This window comes from Lycium barbarum, chromosome 2 (assembly GCF_019175385.1).
Source record: "Lycium barbarum isolate Lr01 chromosome 2, ASM1917538v2, whole genome shotgun sequence".
NCBI lineage: Eukaryota > Viridiplantae > Streptophyta > Magnoliopsida > Solanales > Solanaceae > Lycium > Lycium barbarum.
This window is the reverse complement of record NC_083338.1, coordinates 96,110,886-96,135,055: the sequence shown is the minus strand read 5'-3', so window position 1 is coordinate 96,135,055 and position 24,170 is coordinate 96,110,886. Positions and strand designations below refer to the sequence as shown.

Genomic DNA, 24,170 nt, shown 5'->3' with positions numbered 1-24,170 from the left:
AACCGTATTTGCATGTCCCTAGTACCTTACTGCTGTGTTTTGCTGGTGGAGTAATCTATATGGAGCTGTTTCTGAAGAAATTCTTCCCGGAAATGGACAATAAGATGAACTTTTCTTAATTTTAAACAAAGTGAATAACTCATGATTCAATCATAGAGAGGTGATGAATTTGGAGTATGATACGTAGAGATAAGCAAATAATTCTTTTTATCATTATCATTGTTGTTATTATTATTACTGTTATTGTTATTTAAACTACGGTTAAAGTCCAAATATGCCCCTAACCTTTGCGAAATTGTACACATTTGCCCGTCGTTAAAAGGTTGGTGCAAAGATCCCCTAACGTTTTTTTTTTTTTTGGCCATACATGCCCTTGAGTTAACGGAAAATATTGGAGGGAATATTTGTTCAGTTTCGCAAACATTAGGGGCATATTCGAGCCTTTGAAATTCCTGAATATTACGGCACAAATAGTTCTCAGATTTTTTTGTAGTGCACTTTATGCTAGCCAATAATTTATTGCAACTGCATTTTGAAACTCCACACTTATCGTACAACCCCTCACTTTTCTCTCTTATTCTTTCACTTGTTTATGAAATGTTGGAATCTTCGAGTTCTTCAAATAGCTGTGGAAGGGTTTGTGGATGTGGAGTTGTGGAAGGGTTTGTGGACGTGGAGTTACTGCACTCCATCTCACTTATGGACTTCAAATGATTCTACTAAATTTCGGTTATGCGTGAAATTCACGAAAGAGCCAAACCACATTGAATGTTATGTAAGAAACCGTATAAATGCTTAAAATGTGATACTCTTTCTATTATTATTATCAAAATTTTGAGCACCGCGGGAGACATTTTTTCATGTGTCATAAGTCTAATATAAGTTATCTCCTTTTTTATGTTTCTGTTTTATTGCGGTAATTGTTGCATCCATTATTGTGTAGATATTGGGACTGAGAAGACAAAAAATATCCAGAAAGAACAACAAATTGAAAAATAAAAATGGTATTATCATTAGTAAAAAAAAATCTTTTGAAAAGGGAAAATGATGTTCTTGTTGTGAAAACAATCTTTAAAAGATGTTTGTAATTGCATCTGCTCTTTTAGTTGTATAATTTTGATGTAATACAATGGTGGATGGATTGTAATTACAAATGTTTTTTTATGTTTTGGAATGCAATGATATTTTGTGCCATAATATTCAGGAATTTCAAAGGCTCAAATATGCCCCTAACGTTTGCGAAACTGAACAAATATGCCCTCCAATATTTTCCGTTAACTCAAGGGCATGTATGGCCAAAAAAAAAAACGTTAGGGGCATCTTTGCACCAACCTTTTAACGACGGGCAAATGTGTAAAATTTCGCAAAGGTTAGGGGCATATTTGAGGCTTTGCCGTTTAAACTATTTTAGTTTCTCTTCACATCGAGACCACTACATCTACCAGGATTACGACAGCTAATATTGGGATGTGAAATCTAATCAGATTTATTTTGCTTTTGCAATTTATGATGTTCTCTTAATCTTTTTGCCTGTCTTCTATTTGGGAAATGTCAATTCTAATTGTAAATATCTCTTGAGTATTTTTCATTTTTCACCCTTTCGTTCGTGTATAGTTCTGTAAGTACTTCAAATTTGATGAGATTTATGTCTCTTATTGTATTGTTTGTGTGTCATTTTGTGGGTATATGAAATTTAATCATATTCATTCTTTTCGCTTTTTAGTTTTATGGTTTTTTTCTTGGATTGTGTTCTTGTGTTACATGACTAATCAAACAAGGTAATCAGAGAGAAAAAAAACCGCGAAAGAATCAAGCTTAGGTAAAGGCGCCAAAAAAAAAAAAAAAAAAAAAGAGAGATAATTTGACTCATGAGTGTTATATTTCAAATATAAATAAATTGTTGAGATAGTTATGTAAGTGATTTTTTCTCCTTGAATAATTTCAGAAGAAATTTGTTTCTATCGTCCAGCGAAAAATCTTTGAAAAAAATTACTAATAGGATTTTTGGATTAATTGTTGATTCCGGTTGGTTATTATGAATTTTATGAATTTTAACTATAGAACTACAAGATATCAACTGGATTATGAGCCATAAAACTTCTGGTTTACTTTGTAAGTTTTACTACATACGCCTTAAGCCACTCTTGGGCAACCTTCTCAACAACTAAGAGATCCCTTTGAGGAACATGTAGACTAGTTGAAGTGCTGAATCTCCCGATAAACTGAGATGATGAAAAATTATTTCACCTTCGCTAGCTGCTTCCACACTTGATTAAGTTTAGTGAAACTAGCTATATACTCATATATGTTTCTCGTCGCTTCACACAAGTAATTAGAATATATATGAGCATATTTGCCCACATTGAAGATGGAAAACTAACCGAGTCTTTAATATACACATAAGCAGGACTTTTACGAGTTCCCTCTTCACCTAACTAGTAGACAGAACGACAGCATCCTCTTCTTTTCTCTACCCAAGCTAAACATTATCCTCTTCACATTTAGAAGTCTTCTTTAAGAAAGGTGGATAGCAGTAGCCCTTGCACAAACTTACTCTTCCTCGCCATCTCTTCTTGGTCTTCGTCAGATAGCGGAGATTGCTCAACATTTCTGTTCAAAATAACAACACAATCAACAATCTAGGACAGAGGTAATAGAAATGGGACCAAAGAGGGAAGTCACAACTCCAAAAACGAATGCTAGTAAACAAAAGCTCGTTGCCATGGATCTTGACGCTAGCTGACAATCTCCCCTCAACACCCCCCCCCCCCCTCCACACACACAAACAACCCGGGGGGAGTGACTTCTAAGTAGCCCTCGCACTCCCTTGACAGTTATCACTAGTTCCTTTTGTCAAATGGCAGGAGTATTTTAACCCTATTGACAAATAAAACTAGCATACATCATATGGATGAGAAATGTATTTTGTAAATGCTAAGCAAATTTGCATGTCTAACATAATAATAAGCAAAAAAGTAAAAGGCTGTCCAGATAAAAAAATTGTTATACAATTCGATGATGGACAAAAAGTTTAATCAAGTTACCAAACAGACGTGATCAATGAAACAAGGTTTAACCAGGTTTGCCACTCAAACATGCAATCAAAGAGTCATGAACCAAGAAACTCCAGGGAACTAGGGTAATACACATTAGAATAGGCACTTGAGAGGAAGACGGGGAAAACAAAAACAGAAACAAAAGTAGTGATGCGTCCTTACCTTTCAGATGAGTTCTCAAGAGTGCTTTCTTTTTTTGAACTTTGTTTAGCAGAAGATAAAGGTTGAACATCAGGAATTTCATTAGCCAAAGGTGTATTGTGAATGAATGAAGATAACAAAGGATCTGGCTCTGTAGTGGAGGAAGAAACCAAACGAGAGGATCCCCCAAGGATGGATTGCAAACTCCCTTCCCTTAGCTCTCTTCTTAAAATAGAGAGAGCCGAAGTACCACCTCTCCGACATCTTCTCTTGCGCTGCACCTGTAATGCAGTCAATGATAAATACCATGCATTAATAAAAGAACTCTGATGTGCTGCACATTTGCTACTGAAGCAAACCCAAAAGGGGGTCTCAAGATCGAAGCTCATGAAAGATAACCAAAAAGGATACCTTTAAAATATTTCCATGTTGCTGAGTAATATGACCAACCAAATCCATTCCAACTCTTTTTGCACAAACCGGACATATCTGCATATACAGACATGTTATCTAACATCACCAAAAAACTTGATAAAATGGTAGACAACAATTTGTGCTCTTCAACACCCTGATCACTTGCCAGAGATTCAACTGACTATCTAGTAGCATAAACTGTTCACAGATCTAGTGTTTTCTGAGAAATAGTAGAAATAAAGGTTAAACAATAATGGATTGATATAATTAAATAATCATTAAAAAAAAATAAAAAAAATTGGTCCCAATCACTTTACATACCTGATCCTAGCCTGTGTAATTGAAATCTCAATTTCTGGTTCTAAGCTTAATATCATATTCTTAGGTCAATGATGCTGAGTCTTCGATTAAAAAGGTCGCATGTAAAAAGTACAGAAGGAAACAAGAACGCAACAACATAATTTAGACAACACATGAAATAGATTTTGTTTGTTGAAAAAATATTGTTCTGAAACTATTCTGTGTAACTAAAACATTTTCAGAAACAATCCCTAAAATACAAGAGCTATTGTTTGAATTGAGTGACATTTTAAAAGAAGTCACTTAAGCCACACTGACTTTTGGCTAATGTTTTCCCCAAACAAAGAGAATTGGAAAACTAAATAGTTTACTTTGCTACGGGGCATGTTGAGCGCTGGTGAAGAATTGGTCATATATGCAGCTCTTCAAAAGCCACTACCCATACTAGACCAAAGTCCTGGTGGCCACTACAATAATAAAAAAAATAGCCAAAGCTGACTGAAGGAGTAAACAAGGGTATGCAAACAGAGTATACTTTCAAATTTCCTTATCTCGACAGGAGGGTGAATGGCGTGCATAGCATCCCAAAAATGAGTCAACCCAAACCCCCCCCCCCCCCTCCCCCACCCAAAACAAAAAAAAATAGGCTATAGCCTCCTCATTCCTCCGCATCGACATAACTACCACCTCTCCTATGTCAAGAGAGAAAGAGGAAGGCTGAGCTTCTGCAATTCGGTATTGTGAAGGAAAGAAACAAGATGAAAACCTTGACTCAGATGTGATAATTCTAGCGAATACCCTGGATATGGCTTCACTTACCTTTTCTTTATGAAACGAGAGCCTCCAAGGTCTTTTCTTCTTGTTTAGATGTTTCTATTAGCTTGGGAGTTGGAAAAAAAGGTGTTAACAATTTATCTTCATCAAATTGAGACTAAACATAAGATGTAAAGCAAGAGTCTTCATCTATCCATCAATATCCGTAACTTGGGCCCTAAATCCCAAATTCATCTTGCACTTTAACGTATTGGGAAGGAAGTTGACTATCAACTAACAGCAGATAAAACATCCATTTCAAAATTTGCAGGCACTCAAGCTATTGCAAGAAGTCAGAAATGCAAAAGGTTAACTCTCCATCCATTCAACATTACCTCAAACTGGAAGATCGGAAAGTTGACTGGCAGAAATTTAGAAAGGGGTAGGAGAAAGTTCATTTGTTTACCTTCTCTTTTTCCAGAGAAGAAGAGGTAGTGATGTCTAACAACTGAACATAAGAAGAAAGAGCTGGGCAAGAAATAAGTAAGGGCCTTTTTTTTTTTTTTTAACTTGAACCATCACAATAGTAGAAGAACGGAAAAAAATAAAAATTAGCTACTCGTATTTCTAATAAAGATTGCCACACAAAGAACACTTTTTTTTTTTTGCTTGGAGCATTGTCAAGTGGCTAGCAGCTTGATCAATTTAAGTACAAGTTTCGCAATTTTGTGAAGATAGATTCTCATCACTCAGATTCATGGTTGATCCAGAATCTTTACAGTTGAACAAGGGAAGCAGGTTATCAGCCGAAAACACTGTGCAATGTAGCACCAGTGTTACTTGCACACAATGCTTCTGATATTTTAGCTATATATTGCTTGCTTTTATATGGTACATGATTTACAAATTTATGTATCTCCATACTTTGAAGGAGAGAGAAACCAACAAACTCTATTTTTTAACACATAGGTAATGGGAACAGAAAACTATTTCACTTCACTACTTCCAAAATGTGAAGATCAAAGCTCACACAACTAGTGTGATTCACTGCTATGAACTTTTAAGTCGAAACCTCTACAGACATAAACACAGGTAAAGCCTTAAAGGTAAAGCATCATCTCATAAAATGAACGCCTCCACTTTAGATTGCCAATGCTTATTCTCACAAACCCACTGGGTTCGCAGGAAGAATAGTAAAAGAGGAAAACGGAAGAAAGCATTTCCTAATAAGGTCACGTGTAAAGATGGCACAGCAAATAAGAAAGATTTTATGACGATAACCCTGGTTTTAGAAACTTAAGCATAACCTACATTTGCTAACTCAATGAAAACAAATCGGGAAAGAAGTAGTAGTAGTAGAGATATTGTACCCCATTCTTAGCCTCAACAGCATGCTCTTCATCGATATGACAACATAGTCCAACAATATCAAAATCCTCCGCACAGAAAGGACAGAGAAACTCTGGCCTCGACTCCTCTTCACAATCATACTCCTCTCCTAGGTTATAGATTTCTGCAAAACACACCAAAAATTCACTTCCGCCAAACAGGAAAAGCTATATATTACCATTCCCAACCATGTTTCTAGATAATTTAGGAAAGGATACCCAGAAATGCAAACGTAAAATTTTTCTTCTCCTCGTACTTATCTTGTAGTGGGAAACATATACATCCCCCCAAACCACAATTCAGAGACTGAAGGGATAGGAGTTGATAAACCAAAAACTTACAACCTTCTTATTGGGGTCATTTCTGAGCAAGGAAGAAGACCCTCAAAGAACAAATTCTCTAAACCCAGAAATGCAAATATAAAATACCCTATCCCACTTTTCCATATTCCAGTTAACTAAAGAGAAAATAAAGAGTCATACTTTTTTACACCTGGTTAATTTCTGGGCAAGGAAAGCCTATGAGAAACAATTTCTAACCACTCGGTAGATAAGAAAACGCTAGAAATATAAATGCGTATTCCTCCATACATTTGTGATCTTTAAACCTAGTTCATTTCTGTGCAGCAACATTCTCTATATACATTCCAAGTAAAACCACTAATGAGAAAATGAAAAATCCAGAAATGCAAACGCAAAATCTCCCATATTTTTTCAGTTAGATAAACCTGTCTACTTTATCTCAGCTCACAAACAAAAGCAGAAAAAAAAAAGGCCCAAAAGATGTAATCTTTACACCAGGTTAAGTCTCTAAGAAGGAACACCCATAAGCAACAATTTCTATTTACATTAATGCTGCTAAGAATAAGCAAAACCCACAAAAGAAAATGTAAATTTCTCCATTTTCAGTTAAGGAAACTTACACTAAAAAACCCAAGCTCAGGAAACCAAAAATTGTAATCTTGATTTTTGGTTCATTTCTAAGCAAGGGAAAATCCATGAACAGCAAATCAAAGTACATTCTAAATAAAACTGCAACCTATAAAGAGCAAATGCAAATGCAAATACAAATTTCATATCCCACCTCAAAAAATAAAGCCAAAAATATTTGGGGGTTGCAATTGTTACACCAACATCATTCTTGGTAAGCCTAAAAAAGAAAATACTAGTGACATAATACTGACCTGATCGAGATTGGTAACGCCTTGAAGAAGTAAATAGACGAGTCCAAGAATCTGAATCCATTATATTATCCCCCACACTTGCAAAAAATAATAACTTAGAAATTTCAATAAATTATTGTACCACTTTGGCTTAAAGATGAAACCTTTTTTGGGTATGAAAATGAAAGGAAGACCAAGATTCAAATAATTTAATCAAGACTTGGACCAAGAAGATGTGAAGAAAATTAGGGGGGGGGGGGGGGGGGGGGTTGTGAAGTTTCCAGGAAAAAGGGAAGAGAAAGAGCAATTAGGCAAACCCTCCACCAAATTTCACGGTGGCAGGTGCTTGGAGTTTATAACACGGCTTTGGTAGAGCACTTCCGTTTCAATATATGTTATATAGTTTGATTAGGTATGAATTTAAAAAAAGTAAACATTTATGTTCTAAAACCCGTCAGAAATATATATGTGGCTCTATAATTTGATTAGGTACGAATTTAAAAAAAGTTAAAATTTATATTCTAAAACCGGTCAAAAATATATGTGTGTCTCTAAATTATTTTAGTAAGATTAAAAGATGCAGAAGCTTTAAGTTATATTATTTATAATTATCGAAATAGAAGTATTCTTTTTGGACAAACTAGACAAAACAAATATGTTAAATTGGGACAAAGGTAGGGGCGTTCAGGGTTCGGTTAGGGTCGGTTATTGATTAAAACCATAATCAAACCAATTTAGTCGGTTTTTAAATATCTAAAATCATAACCAAACCAAATAAAATAATAATCATCGGTTTGGTTCGATTTCTCGGTCTATGACTAGCAACCATGAGACTTATCAGTAAAATATTAAAAAGTTGAAAATGACATGTCTTTTTTTTTTGTTCAAACGATAACTTTTATTTATAGTTTAAGCTCGAACATACATCATAGAAACATTTTTACTATTAGTGATAATGTAGTACTCAAGTTACCCAAAGTTGCTAAACTATTACATATAGAGCTAAAACTAACTTAGTAGTGGCTGCACCATTTTTGTCATCTTAATACACATACCTGGAAATAAAGTAGAACATGGGGACTTTTAGTTGTTGTTACAAACATACATATTAATTAAACATAAAGACTACCTAAAATTAAAATGAAAATATATGAAATAAAAAAACTTTGTGTAATGATCCCAAACTTTGGGGCAGTACTTGCATTTTGCCCTCAATTCTCCAATTTTATTAAAAAAAATTGTGTAATGATCCCAAACTTCAGATGTTTTTCTATCATTATCTCCAAGGCTAGGGTCTCGACTACAATGAGTTGTTCTTTTCTGCTTTTTAGAAGAATTACCTACGGAAGAAGTATTAGAGAATTACCATGTGCTTGAGTTGCAGTAAATGCTGATGTTACTGAAGTATCTTCTATAGGAACCTCCAAATCTACAACCTCTGTCATTTTCATATGAAAAATATTAGAAGTTTAGGACCCATTCAGACAAGAAAAAAGAAAGGTATAAATTCGAAAAAAAAGAAACAACCTAAAATCAAATGACTGACAAAGAAAGGCTAAAAATTTAAGTTAAAGACATTAGACTCTAACGCGAGCTTCTATTAGTAGGTTTACACTTAACATTTAAAAGAGTTAAAAAGCTTAAAGACATGGGCTTGGACATATTCTTAAAAACATGGGCCTTAAACAATCATGTGAAATAAGTAGACCAAAAATCAAATTAATGATTAAAAGGCATAAAATATTTATAATTATTTATGAAAAACTAATATTATACATATATATAATTAAAAAATTTATGTATATAATTTATCGGTTTGGTTCGGTTTTTTATTCGGTTATTTTTTAATAGAACCATAACCAAACTAAATATTATCGGTTTTTAAAATTTAAAATCAAATCAAACCAAATATTAATTTTTTTATTCGATTTAGTTAAATTTTCAGTTTGATTTTGATTTTAACCAAAACCGTGAACAACCCTAGACAAAGGGCGTACATAAAGAAGGCTTAAAGTTGAACTTTATTGCACGATTGGGATTGGATGGGACACTATACACCTTTCACTTTTGGACCGACTTATTATTTTGGAAACAAGACATACCACTTAAATCATTTGTCCCTTTGTCAATGAAAAAGAAAAAATGAAGGGTGGTACTCCTATTATTTTCATTTGAAAATGTTGTAAATATTTAAAACGTGCTTAGACTATTTTTAATCATTAAATTTGCTGACTTTATGTATTTTCAAAGTATACAATTTTTTTTTTTTTTTTTAAATTGAGTAATCAATGCCTAGAATCATACCAAGTAGGCATTTACTCATAGGGTTTGGGATCCCAATTTTAAATAACGAAAAGGATAATTTTCTGTTTCAAAAATCAAATCCTTAACTGTTTGACTGTAGTGAAAGCGAGAAAATAAAAGGAAATTTACCAGAGAAGTTACAGCAACAGCGAAGAGAAGAATGGACGAAACAATGGAGAAGACGAGCAGCAACAATGACAAGCTGCAACAGCAACAACAAAAATGGAGAAAAAAAATCACAGAGAAAGGAGTGAAGAAGAAGAAAAACAATCCCACAGAAGGAAGAGAGAAGAGACAATTGTTGCCTTTTTAAATCCCGAAAAAGGTGTTTTACTTTTTTATTTTTTAAATAAAGGATTTGGGGTTAAAAGAAATTGTTGTTTTTTGTAATTTTTTAAATTTTAATAAGTTTTAAATATTACAATTCGGATTCCGTTTAACTTAATCACATTTTAAGTGTGTTTCCATCACAACTAGTCAAAAGAGTCCCCATTTGTTAATTCAATACTTGAAGAATACTCACATTTCATTTCACAAAAGATTCACTAATATAACTTCCCACGGACAGAGTTTGGTTGAACTTCTTAAAATTTGATATTTTCCTCTTTCTTTAACATCGCTGAATCGGAAATGGCTACCTCTATCAGAGGAGAAGAGAAATTCAAAATGGCCATTGAATACACAAAACGAGTTAATTATTTTCTCGACAAATATATCTACTCACGACAACAGATGGAGAAGTTGAAGAGCTGCAGAGGCTTTGAAAAAACTTAAGGCGATACCTAATGGTAAGTCTCTTCCAGTGGAATTTCGAGTATCGAATACATGATTTGTCTCTAATTTTAGAATACGAAATGCATGAGAAGTTGAAGCATCGAAATGCAATGAATTGCAAATCAATTTCCGTATTTATCTCTGATTTTACAGTACGATGAAGCAATGTATCTTTACTCTAGAGGAAAGCTGCAAATCGATGTTTCTTCTGAGGATAATTTGGAAGCAGAAGAGGATCTTGACAAAGTTGTGAGTAAAAAAGGGCATGTTTCTTTGTTTGAATTTCTTTTTTGCACGTTATTTTTTAATTGTTGATCTGTTTCCAGTATGAGTTGAATAACTATTTGGTGGATGTGTTGACATGTTTCTTAGTTGATGAAGCTGAAAGGTTCCATGAATCTCCCCTTGAAAAGGTCATGTACATTATCAAGGTTGTCTCAATGAAATTAGTGACCACCAAATTTTAATAAGAGGCTTTAAGTAACATACACAAAAGAAAAGGATAGTGTTGCCTTTTTTCTCCTCATAGTTGTCTTGTGTAGTAATTTTAAAACACATAAAGCCTTTAATTTAACTTTATATAGTAATATTATTATTTATAATAGTAAGGATTAATTCTTGTTAGTAAGATGTTGTCATATGTTTACAATTCATTACCTTTGTAAAAACTTTATTTATTAATATCAAGATTTGAGTAGTTTGATTCAAGGTTCTAAATATTTTATTAAAAATTAGGTAATTTTTCTTTTTTTATATAAATTAATTACTTTTTTTTTAACAATCTTCAATGTTGTCCAAGCGAAAATAAAATCATAAACTTCGCTATTAAAAATTAGGAAAATGACTAAAATACACCTCAAACTATGGTCATATTTGTTGTAACACACCTATACTTTACGAGCATCTTTACCCCTGACTATTTTTCAGTGGATTTTAATGGCATTTATCTGGTGAGCTGAAAGAGAAGGTGAGAACATGCACAAGGAGCGCATAAGGGGTAAATAAATCTCAGCTAGCTTGTTTATTTTTTGCCACGTGGCGGTCCCAACTGTTATTTTATTTTAACCCCCTTATATCTCCATCTTTGTCCGACTTCATCACCATTGTAGACCCAATTTCATCACCGTTGAAGCTAGAAAACTCAAACCCTAACCTTCAAATTACGGTTGTCTTCAAGAGGTAACCTACCATTTGTGTAAATTTCTTCTCTTTTTTCATTTGTATTTTAAATTTAAAAGGTTAGGCTTCTAATTTTTCCCCAAATTTTTTGTATACAAAATTAGGGTCAGTCATGAAAGAGCTAAGAGATTGGCTTTGTACGGACAATGAAGATCCAATTATGAAGCTCGATTATTTGAGGGATCCAATGAATAACAAGGTTAAATTTCAAGAGAATCGACTAAAAATCCATGGTCAAATCAAAGAGAGACGGGGGATTTTTTTTTTTTTTTTTGGAGAAATTCGAAGTGTGAATAAAATGAAAATGATCGAATGAGGGTCTTTGTGGCTTTTCCTCGGTGCATGTGTTACACTGAAGTTGAAAAAAATTGGTTGACATTCTAATCACTAGATAAATGTCATTAAATTGCACTAAAAAAAATAGTCAGGGATAATAGGACCCCCGTAAAGTATAGGTGTGTTACTGCAGATCCGAGCATAGTTTGAGGTTTATTTTAGTCATTTTTCCTTAATAAATTTTGCGGCCTAAAACAAAAAATTTACTAGCTTCACCCTTAACCCCTATGCACTATTGTTTCTTAGATTCTATCGTTTTCGTTAGTAATCAATAAACTCGCTTCTATAAACTTCTATTTGTATTTGATGTGTTTAACATTAGGGAATATTTGACCAAAAAAACATCAGGGAAATACGACGTTGTAATGTGGATTATCCGTTTTTAAAAGAAAACAATCCTAGGCGAAACAACTTAACTTCTATTAATAGATGTGATGCCTGTTTGCAATTACAAAATTTGTCGCGATAATCATGCTTATAAGTATAATTATGCCCATAAAACACCTGATTGTATTCTACTTTCCGGAGCAAAACACTCCCCAATAAATCATTGATGAAAGTCTCTGGTGTGTCTTAATAGCACTGATGTGGGATCTCAGAGATGCAGTAACATATTGTAAGATTTGAATAAGAAATTTGGTTACATCCGAACTTGGGTTCTTTAATGAATCTTTCAACCGATTTAGAGGGTGTCCTAGGAGATACAACTCTCACTAAAAAAAATTATAACTCGAAGTTGGAATAAATCCCTTCTTTCTCAGGCAGTGGATTCATACATGAAAGTTGTGAGTATGTGCAAATACCTTGGCTTAAAGCTTTCCCATAATATACTGTTACACATCGTACTTTTATACGTTAAGTTTCTTCATAAGTTGGTTGCTATAGATTCGGAAAACGAAGTTATTTTTTAGGATATGTGAGATTAGACGTGTTCATCTTGAGTATACGAGGGTTTAGGTTCATGTTTGGCAAGTGTTGGAAGGATTAGAGGATAAATGAATCGAAGAGAAATACGTTTCGTCGAAAGTTGATTTTGGCAAGCATAATACGGACCGTATATGAGAAATAGGGACCGCATTTGGAAATACGGTCCGTACTTCTCTTGGAAAAGAGGCAAAATATTTTGATGGGAATTACGGTCCAAGATTCGGACCATATTTAAAAATATGGTCCGTACTTGTGGCCGTATTTTTAAGTCGGCTCAATTAAGTTTTTTATCTTATTCGTGTATCCCTCATCTTATTTCATTTTCTCCATTTCCCCTAATCTCTAACCATCCAAAAAGTTCTCTCCGACATATCTATCAAACATCTAAGTGAAATCAAGGATCAAAAGAGAAGATCAAGTGTTTAAAGGTTCTACAGTGATTATGGAAGTTTGTTTCTCCTCTTGGTAGTGGTTTTGGAGGATACTTCAAGGTGAAGCATTCTTGCAATTAATGTGTTCTTGAGTTTTGAGGTAAGATTTTATCTTAATTCCATGTTTATGAGTTTATATAATGGTTATGCTAGGTTTGGAGGGACATGAGTTGGAAGAAAGGTTCAAATATGAATTTGGGTATATGTTGAGATGTAATCTAACTTGAGTCATGTTGTAAATGTGTTTGTAAGCTAAAACCTTGTTGTAAGGATAATAGTTGGTGTTGAGATTGTATTGAGGATGTTGTGCTTGGTATAATTGGAAGAAGAAGGTGATACAAGCCGAGTTGCCTCAAAGACATTTCGAGGAACGTCCCGTGTAGTCAAAGTTTGGATAATAGCATGGAGAGGACGGATGGGAGATGGAAGAGCATTAAGTGGCCACCGAGCAAGGGAGGTTAGCCAATTCAAGATTTCCATCTCCACAAGACTAGCCAAACAAGGCCCTTACTTCATTAAGGGTATAATTGTAATAATGTAGTGTCTTCTATTAGTTAGTTAGTATAAATAGCTAGTCTTTCATTTCATTAGGCGACTTTGGACATTTGGAAGAAAAGATGAGTGATTTTGAGAGTTGTCTCTAGAGAGAGAAACTTATGAGAGAGGCCATGGATGGCTCTTGTTGAATTTTTGATTGTGAGAGGATTGGTTGCTTGGGAATTCAATTCCCTTGAGGTCATCCTAAGAGGTTGGTGCTTGTTTATGCTAATTAATTGAGGTCTTTAGGTTTGATACACCTTTAGGTTGCTTTTAATTCCATTTTCTTGTGTCAATCTATCTATCCTTTACTTTCCTTGTTATTTTGTTGCTTCCGCGTATCCGTTATTGTATCAGAAGGTGTATAAGTGTTGTATATAAAGCGTGTATTGGGCTGTTTTGATGTAAAACTTGGGGTGAGTAGTGATGTGGAATTAAATAGACTTATATGGGGTTGTTGTTGTGTTGTTGGCTGCTAGGTGTACCGTAGTGACTAAGGAGATTGGAATACTATCCCGACAGTTTCATTGTGGGATTTGTTGACGACTTGAGATATGTTAAGGCTAACTTTACTTCTTTTGGCATGATCCTTATGAATGAAACGTAAATGTAACGCTACTCCATAATGATTCTATTCTTAGTGGCTAGGGATGTCCCCTGTTGATTCAAGTTCTAGAATGTTGTTTTCAATAAGTCCTTCTTCAGATTCAGTATGATTCATAGAGTCTCTTGTTAATGAAAATACTATCTCAAAACGATGTTCGGAGGTGTAACGACCTTACGTCACTCCGACAGATTCAAGATGTACTCTTATCATATATATACACACAGAGAGACCCATGAACCCTCAGACATTATATACATGTATATTATGTATTATACATATGGGTTATGGGGAAGGTGACGACGTTATATACGCACTACCACTTGATCAGCAGGTCACATGATAATGATGCCCACAGAGGCCGATATGAAACGATGGGATACCCATAGAGGCTTGACAGGCGTTATATATGCATATATATGTATGACCCAGCATTATATAGGCATATATGCATGCACACAGTATTTATGCATATTATTGGCCCTTAGAGGCAGTTCAGACATACAGGTTACATTCATTTCATCCTATGTACTTTTATGTCTCTTTCATGTTACTTTCATGCCTTACATACTCAGTACTTTTTCTGTAATGATGTCTCTTTTCTGGGGGGCACTGCATTTCATGCCTGCAGGTTCAGGTAGACAGGTTGACGATCCGCCCTTGTAGGTTGTGGTTTAGCTGATATTGGAGCATTCCCTTTGTTCCAGAGTTGCTGTTGAGTTTTGGTATGTTATACCTTTGTGTACATACGGGTATGGCGGGACCCTGTCCCGATCTTATTATGTCATATACTCTAGTAGAGGTTTATAGGCAGTCGTGGTATAGTTAGACGTTGTATGGCCTCTTTGGCCTACAGTTTGTTGTATAGTATTTCATGATGGCCTTGTCGGCACAGTTTTGTACAGCATAGTTGTATAGTATGTCTTTTCGAACTCATCCCTTTTCAGCATATTTTTCTTATGATTTAGCAGATTCCTATCTGATGATTGTTACAATTTGCTTTTACGCTGGTTAAGGCATAAAATTTACTATGAGATTGTTGGTGCTCTAATTGGATTTTAGTATTTTAGAGTCGCTACCTAATTTATTATGGAAAACTTGAAAAACCAAGTTTAAAGATTTTTTCCAAAAATGAGTAAAAATCCTTTGGACCAAAGTCCAAGGTAAGGGTTCTGGTGATCCCTAGGGAAGGTTTTACGCACCCTAGTATTAAAGATCCGTAAAGCACGGTTGACCTACGAGCTTCAATGTGCGATTAATGTACTTATTTGTTAAAAACATGTCTAATTTTCCGCAAAAATGTCATTTCATTCATATCATGGTTTCAAAACAATTCGGCAAAAAATCCCCTCATAAAAGAGGGGTTTTTGGTTTTAAAAATCCACATAAGTTTCAACTCACTTTATTGCCGGACTAGGACACACCCGGGATTTCTCCCGAGTAGAGTCGCTATTATTCTAGACCTAATAAAATGAGTTTAGTTCTTATGGGTTTTATTATATATATATATATAGTTTCAACTCACTTTATTGCCGGACTAGGACACACCCGGGATTTCTCCCGAGTAGAGTCACTATTATTCTAGACCTAATAAAATGAGTTTAGTTCTTATGGGTTTTATTATATATATATATATATATATATATATATATATATATATATATATATATATATAAGTTCATTGTATAAAGAAACCATTTCTGTTCATTTTGTTTGAAGCCCATATGTCAGTAATACTCCACGTCCAAATCCGTCTTTATCCTTATACTTGATCCAAAACGTATCTAGTCCAATAAAGTTTTGGGCTTCAGCCCAAATAGTTGAAAATATTTGAGTTCAAAAGCAGTCTGTTTTCACCAACTTAATTTTCTCAAATCCTTCCATTTAAAAAAAAGGATATTTCCAGAATTTGTTCAAATATCCCAAGTGCTTCAAGACCCATTTGCCATCAGAATGGACCTCGTTTCCCCATTCACTCATTATCTCAACATCCAAAACTCGCAAATAATCAAAACCAATGGGCTAAAGGCCAAAAAAAATCATTTTTTCATCTTTCCTTTTAAAACAAACTGTTTCCAGATTTTCTTTTGTCAAAGGTCCAGATTTGCCACTTAACCATTTGAGAAAAGCTATTCACTTTGTCCAAAATATGAGCTAATTTTTAAAATTTTAGCAAAATCAAGTTGAGTATCAATTTAGCCGTGAAAACTAGAATTGGCCGGTTTTTGCAGATCTTTTTTTTTTAGAGACTTCCTAAAATACTAAGCATTGATTTCCTAGGTTCTATACATGCATAGAGTTTCAATATTTTGCAAGAGTTTTTACAAGTACACATACATAAATAGATATGAAAATAGAGGGAAAAATTCAGCTAGTGGGCCTACCAAGCCCACCAGTAAACTATTTTTACCCATAGTTGGGCCTTCAAATAATTTAGCTTTCCTTTTTAATTTTTCAACGGACTCGATCAAAAGCGTGGTTGGGCCTCTGGCCCAACAGGTTTAATGCAAGGGCGGCCCAAATGGCCCAGGTCGAATCACATAGCACACAAAGGGATAAAGATTAGTAAATGTCTAAGTATTTTAGAATTAGAGTATAGACAATTCGTGTTTAAATACATTAAAGACACAAAACAAGCGGGTATATATAACTAGAAAAATAGAAATAAGGAGAAGCAAACTATTCCAGGTCCAATTCAGATAAATAAGGAAAAACTCGAGGTCTGGATAGGCCACTTCAGCAAAATCAAAGCACATTGGGCCAAGCACAGATTTACACTCAGCACATAAGAGGAGGCGTAACAACAAATAGAGAGAGAACAAACCCAAAACCAAATAAACTTGCAACAGCCAATATTAAAATTTTATACAAGTGATATACTTTAAGTACACATGAATATATTCAATCCTGCACACCTGTGAGGATATAGAATGAATATGCTCTGTATAGTTTGGCATATTACCCAGTATACATGGAAGAAAATTAATGCATTAAGAAGATATGAGGGAAAATAAATTATTAAGGACTCTTTTCAACTCATGTGAGCCAATCAGTAACAGAATGAAAGCCTAGAACCAAAGAGCAAACAAATAAGTTCATGAGGTGACTCTCTTAAGCAAAACTAAATGGACAATACTAAACTAATGATCCTACAGCATCACCAGCCAACATACCATGACTTTACACACCCATGGAGAGATTAAAACAGCTCAAAAGGGAAAACTCTTGCCTTCTTGTTCCTGATGCCACATAAGATCCAAGAGGTTTCTAGGAACCCCAGGCATGGTAGACACCAGGGAAGGTTTGAGCTTCATCCCCAAGTGTTGTTCTTGCCTCTCCACTTATGTGTAGGCTCACAGTACTATGGGAGATGAAGTGTATATGAATGGCATCAATAAAACAACCTCCTAATCCATATATCTTGGTATGTATTTTAACATACTTAACTATATTATTATCCATTTTTAGTATCCTATTAAGTTCAAACAGGACTAAGGATAGGTTTAAGTATTTCTATTACACAGTCATGACAAAGCAAGAGAGAAGCTACAGTTATGAATACAGAACCAACACATTTAACAACATCAACACTTAACCAATTCAAGGAGACATTCTCCAAACAGGTACCACAAACAAATGAATTTGAATAGTGAATGATTAACCTCTAAAGAGAAACAATTAATGGCCATGAAGTGTCACACACAAATGATCAAGTAAACGACAATTCCCAGAACAAGTTCATCTCCCTAAAGAAGCCCAGTTTTAAAATAAATTTTACTTGTCAACATAAGAAAGTATTCAGACTATTGTATTCACTTACTAAATTTTAATGTACTCAAGTAGACTACCCAAATAGTCATTTAGTTATCCTTGTGATGAACTTAGCAAAACACAGTTTTAGGACCAGTATTTCATGAAGGACAAGCACTAGTTTCTTTACCTTAGTGAATAGGTGAGACCACTTAAGCCTAACAAAGTAGTTAGGCAAGCGACATAACAAGTTATTAATCACTTAAGTTAGCCTATCTTAAAAACCCACATAGTAGATTAATTTGCCCATGAAAGAGGTTTAACAGTTTTCAAATGATTTAAAATATCTCAAGATTAAAAATCCAATAGGCCAAATATAAGTTACACATTTTTGCCCAACACAGACTCTCAACATAAGGGACATACCAGAACCTAAGAACAACTTTAGAGTCCCAACAAATCACCTTCTAGTCAAAATGTTTAACTCTTTAATAAGAAAAGTGCAAATAGGCACAATGGTGTCCCAAATAGGAGAAAGAGCAAAATGGACTTAGTTTTAAGCATAGTCACTTACTAGCTTTTAAAATCCCTTTTGAAAAACAAAAATCACTTAGAAAGCAGGAAGCATTTGCATTTTTGTTAACCCTTAAATTGTTGAGGCTATTATGTTATAACAAATCTTTGCAAATTAGTACATTTCACCAAAACCAGGACCAAAACTCAATGGCTTACAGGGATTTAGAAGGGACAAAGACAGACCACACAGATGTGCATAAACTAAATCCTTTAATAACACTCTTTGATAAGTATCATGGAAAGGGACACAACAATCAACAATGAATGCCTATCTTCACAGGTCCACAAGTGGACTTATGCAAAAAACATAAAGCTAGATTTAACAAGGAAGGTGATGACTGTACATGGCCTAAACTACACGAGACGATAAAACAGACCAACTCTCATCATATCAAAGATTCCAAACACATCATTAAACCAAATATGTTGAGACAGGATGATGATCTCTCCAAACATGTTATGGCTTGAACACTTAGGCAAACAAATCTTCTTTTTGTTAAATACAATGTGACAGTATCAAATTCTCCCTTTAAAAAAAAAACTATGACCAAATGCACTCCTCAGTTACAGACTATGCACCATATCACTCAAACACAAAAAAGAAATAACATGATAGACTAAAGAGGGATTGATGATACTCCCCAGGTTCGTCTAAACTCAGACTACCATGCCTTTTCAAGCTTATAGATTGACAAGCAACTAGGACTCAATACTACAAATTTCACACTTAGCAGTTATATAAGGGTAATAAGATCCACAAACTGTGACACTAACATATCAATCATGTTTTGTCACCTTTCTTTTGAAGACAAGTAACTCAAACTGAAATCACAGATTCCTATACAGATTCATTCCCATAGAAGGACAAATAAATGATAAGGCCAGCCATTATTATACCTATAAACTAGCATAGTTAATACCTAAACACATACACATAGTGAGCTTGCAGCAATATGTGAGTAGGCAACCAAGTAAGTAAGAACAAGATTAAGTAGACTCTAGGTTATATCAACATGTGACTGAACAGAGTTAGACAGACAAACATATAAAAGACTCATAACACATAAGTCACACGTCAAAAGACCATCATGAACTAGAAGAAAACTAGCTTAACAAGGAAAAAACTCAAACCATTAATCATAGAGAAACTAAACACCTATTTAATAGGTTATTCATCTAGACTAATTCATAATCTATTAAATGACACACAAGAAGTCTACATAATTAGTCTCCTAAGTACACACAGAACTAACCCACTACATAACAAGACTAAACAAAAACTAACATCATAAGGCTAAAACATTATAAACAAACACAACATCAAACCACATAAGCAGCAGAGTATATAAATGAAAAGATTTAGTAAGGGAAGAGAAAGGTCACCTCTTTGATGCGCAGCCTAGCCAAGAACAAACTTGAGGAAAATTATCCTCCACCCTCAGCCACACTGCAAGCACAAGTATTTTAAGTTTTTCAACTAAATCAAACAACTAAGGTTTCCAAGCAAACTTTTGAAACCCTAGCTATTCGACTTTATATGCAAAATGATATAAGTTTTCAAATTGCCTCTCAAAAATCTTTTTTTTTTAATCCATCTCCGTCTCCTTAAATATGCGAAATAAGACGTCTTATATAGAACCCAGATCTGAAAAAATCCCAACCTCCAACTCGATGTGGGGCTTTGTCAACTTTCAAAGGATTGCCTTCTAAAATCCAATCAATGGTCGAGATTCAAGATACAGATGCATGGAGGATCAGATTCGACCCCGAATGGGTCAATCTCTTTGGTTCCTTATGAGCCAATAGAAATCCCCAAATTCAAATCACAACAAAACAAAACCAATTAAAGCTTTCAGTTCTTAACGTTGAAAAATGCAGAAAAGTGAAGCAAAGAAAAAGAAATTACCTTTCTAAGGTCGTGTTTGGAGAATTTAGAGACGAAGCATTAAATGCTTGCTCGATCTAGCCGTGCAAGGCCTGAAAAGGTGTTGTACATCTGCCATATTGCCAAAAATGGTGAGGCTGATGCAGGAGAGAGAAGGGAATTAGGAGGCGGCGCTAGGGTTTCGCTTGAAACCCTTGAGAGAAAAACAAACGACCCCAAATGGGTTTGTCTGACTGACAGCTTGGCCCTAAATATAAGCGTGGTGGGCCAGGTCTAGCCCTTCATTAGGCTCGGCTCAGCTGATTTTAGGAGAAAATAAAAAAGGGCCCAATCTCGATATATATACATGATATATATATTATATATATATATATATATATGCATACACATGTATATTATGTATATATCATGTATATATGGGTGGGTGGGTATGTAAGATTTAAATAAATAGCCCCATTTTTAAAAGATGTTCATTAATGGGTATAAAATATAAAAAAAAAACCCATTTAAAGCTAATTAGTCAGATTTTAAAAGATATAATAAAAAGTAAATCAACTTTTAAAAGAGACAATAAAAGTAATTAAGATTTTAAAAACGACAATAATAATAAAAAGAGATGATAATAATAAAAAGTAACTCAGATTTTAAAAGAGAATAATAATAATAATAATAATAATAATAATAATAATAATAATAATAATAATAATAAAAGGTAACTAAGATTTTAAAAGAGATGATAATAATAATAAAAGTAACAAAGTTTTTTTTTTTTTTTTTTATCCAAAGACCTTAATTAAATTTGACTAATGGCCATAGTTGTTTGATAATTAATTATTTTAATTATAGCCGCTTAATGGCAATTTCAAATTTAATTATACTTAAAACTCAATTAATTATGATAAAAAAGCCAAATTTGATTAAATGAGAAATGAGGGGTAAGATGGTCAATTTACTTAATTAATCAATTTTCCTTGGAATTTAAATAGAGTAAAATACCTTGTATATTGCTATTTTGAAAATTTAGACAATTAAGTAAAGAATAATGGAAAATTATCATTGTCTTCTTAGTTAATTTTAACAAAAGTATACTAATTGTGAAAAGTACTTAAAGTAGTTTATAATATTGTAGAAATCACCTTATCAACAAAATTGACAAGATATAGCCTCAGTAGATTTTTTAGAAAATTATTTTGACTTTCTAAAAGCATATTTCCCCCACTTTAATATTTCAAGGACTCTGGATAATTAAAATAAATTATGGGAGGTCAAAAATTAGGTGTCAATAACTGCCGCTTCGGTGTTTGGGGATGGCGGGACTATCCCTGAGCAACGAAATTTGACTAACCCTGATTTTTGATTGATCCTACTCATATTACCTCTCATTTTCATGCAATTTTCAAGAATATATGGTTAGACCCTGGTTTCTGGGTTTCCAACATATCTCAGGTTTTATGACTTCCAAATGCGAATTAAAATAAATTCTCGGATTTCTCGACTGTCATGCTAGGAAGTCCGGTGTGATTGGTGGGAGTGTGACTGACTCTCTGGTATTGAGTCCGCCTATATATCCCTTGTTCTTGGGAATCAAGTCACTCATAATTCGACTCGATTGGAGGAAAAGGGTGTCTTTTATGTGGGAATGCCTTTGTGTGTTCCAGTATGTGTCTGACCGGTTGCGTAATAATAAAAACAAACAAAACACATAAGCAACTAAGCAATCTTGTGTAGCTGAGCATGGTGTGGAGTGATCTTCCAAGTCCTGGTCGGAGAGCTTGACTCTCATGGGCACCTTATCTTGATTGGTTGCGTAAGAAAAAGTTTCACGTTTGCTCCGCAATCTGCCTGGATTTGATTTGATCAACCCGCTCTGTTTGCTGGATACAAATTTACTTCCATATGCTGAGTAACGTTGATTTTTGGATGACGAATACTGCGGTCATTTGACTGGATTACATCGTCTTATCTTTTAAGCGACCACTGCGTTCTCCTGACCGGTTTTACATCGCCTTATCTTTTGAGCGAATACTGCGGTCTTCTTGATAGGTTTTACATCGCTTTGTCTTTTTAGGGCAAATACTGCGGTCTTATAATCGGTTTTACATCGCTTTTGTCGTCTTGCTATATGCATGGCTTTCTCGGCAATTGAAATAAATGACCGTCTTGGCATGTTTGTATGAATGGCCCTCTTGGCAGCAGGAAAATAGATATGCAATGGCCCTCTTGGCAAACAAAAAGAAGTGATAGCCCTCTCGGCAGCAGGAAAATAGATATGGAATATCCCTCTTGGCAAACAAGAAGATATCTATACAATGGCCGTCTTTGCAAATAAGAAGAAGTGATGCGAATGACAGATATGGCCCATTCGACTAAATTGTCTTTCTTTCGTCCTTTATTCTGGCTGTGATCCTCTTGGTCATATATGCCGTATTGTTTTACTGTGAGTCTTTTGGCCAAACATTTTCCATTGTGGCAATTTCCAGTCATAGCCTTTGTGGGCTTAATATTTTGCCCTTGTGGCACTTTTCATCATTTCATAGCCCTTATGGCTAAATATTCGTCCTTTTAGCATTCAAAATCTTTCATAGCCCTTATGGCTGGATATTTAACCCTCATGGTATTTCGATCTTTTCTTAGCCTTTGTGGCTAAATGTTTTGTCCTTGGTGACGTTCAAAAACCCTATGGCCTTCATGGCTGGATATTTATTCCGAAAGTCAGATCCCAGCAGTGATTGTGATCTTCTTTGGCGAACTATTTCCTGTACATAAAGCAAAGTTAGAAAAAGGATCGTCTTCCGACGTCCTGGGGACCTGCATCAGAAAAGGATTAGTTTTTCCTATTTAAAGTTGATTCGTATTATCGGCGCCGTCGCATCTTCGGCTTTCTGGACCCGAAACCCCTTCAGCTCTGACATTCAAAAGATAAACCTATTTTCATTATGCAGAAAAATCATTTTTGTAATGCTACTATAAGGATATCTAATTTGTGGAAAAATAAAAGCATTATTAATTGTCATGACAGGTGCTTTGAATGAGGGAGATCCTTTCTTCCGTGACTGGGGTTTTTGCTTTCTTAAGCAGAATTTTTTGGACCTTCTCTCAAAAATTCTGCCCTAGTTTAAATCTCGATCTACGAATTCTCATGCCGAATCTTTAGGGAAATTTTGAGGAGGCCTCAAAATTTCTACCCCGGTTTACAGTGTTGAGTGAATGTGGGATTCTGAGATCTTCTCAAAGTTTCTGACCCAGTTTGGAATTCTGGGTTTAGCTGAATTTTTGTAATGGATTGACAGAGTGAATTTTTGAGATCCTCTCAAAAATTCCGCCCCAGTCCGGCGTACAATAATCCTTGCTCCTTTGTGAAGTCTTATCTCTGAGGTTTCTTAGGGGTTCCTTGAGTTTTTCTTTTGAGGCGACCGAGCTTAAAGAGCGCCTACGTATCCCGTCGTAGTAGGAATTCAGGTCGAACGTAGTTCAGAATAAAAATAAGGGACTTTTTGGTTTTTACTAATAAAGCGACCGGGTCCCAGATGGACTGCCTACGTATCCCACTGTGGGGAAGTCGGGTAATTGCGTGGTTCATATTACAAAAGGTGTTTTGTTTTGCCTATCTATTACAAAGCGATTACAAGCAAAATGAAATAACTAATACAGG

At 34.7% G+C, this 24,170-nt stretch overlaps 1 protein-coding gene and 1 long non-coding RNA gene across 3 annotated transcripts; one reads left to right on the top strand and one right to left on the bottom strand.

Moving 5' to 3' along the window:
• Positions 1–2,228: 2,228 nt before the first annotated feature.
• Positions 2,229–7,583, bottom strand: LOC132626660 (protein DEHYDRATION-INDUCED 19 homolog 4-like). The gene is made up of 5 exons (XM_060341607.1): positions 7,237–7,583; positions 6,035–6,177; positions 3,609–3,686; positions 3,219–3,478; positions 2,229–2,610 (listed from the first exon to the last, which is right to left on the bottom strand). The coding sequence occupies exons 1-5, from the start codon at positions 7,295–7,297 to the stop codon at positions 2,502–2,504; spliced, it is 651 nt and encodes a 216-aa protein (XP_060197590.1). The 5' UTR covers positions 7,298–7,583; the 3' UTR covers positions 2,229–2,501.
• A 1,683-nt stretch (positions 7,584–9,266) lies between these two features.
• LOC132626659 (uncharacterized) lies at positions 9,267–15,341 on the top strand. 2 transcript variants are annotated; one of them, XR_009577538.1, is made up of 4 exons: positions 9,707–9,844; positions 10,167–10,307; positions 10,447–11,472; positions 11,577–15,341. It is a non-coding gene; the product is annotated as an uncharacterized LOC132626659 (long non-coding RNA). The 2 variants fall into 2 exon arrangements; XR_009577537.1 differs by having other exon boundaries at positions 9,267–9,844; positions 10,447–15,341.
• The last annotated feature ends 8,829 nt before the right edge of the window (positions 15,342–24,170 follow it).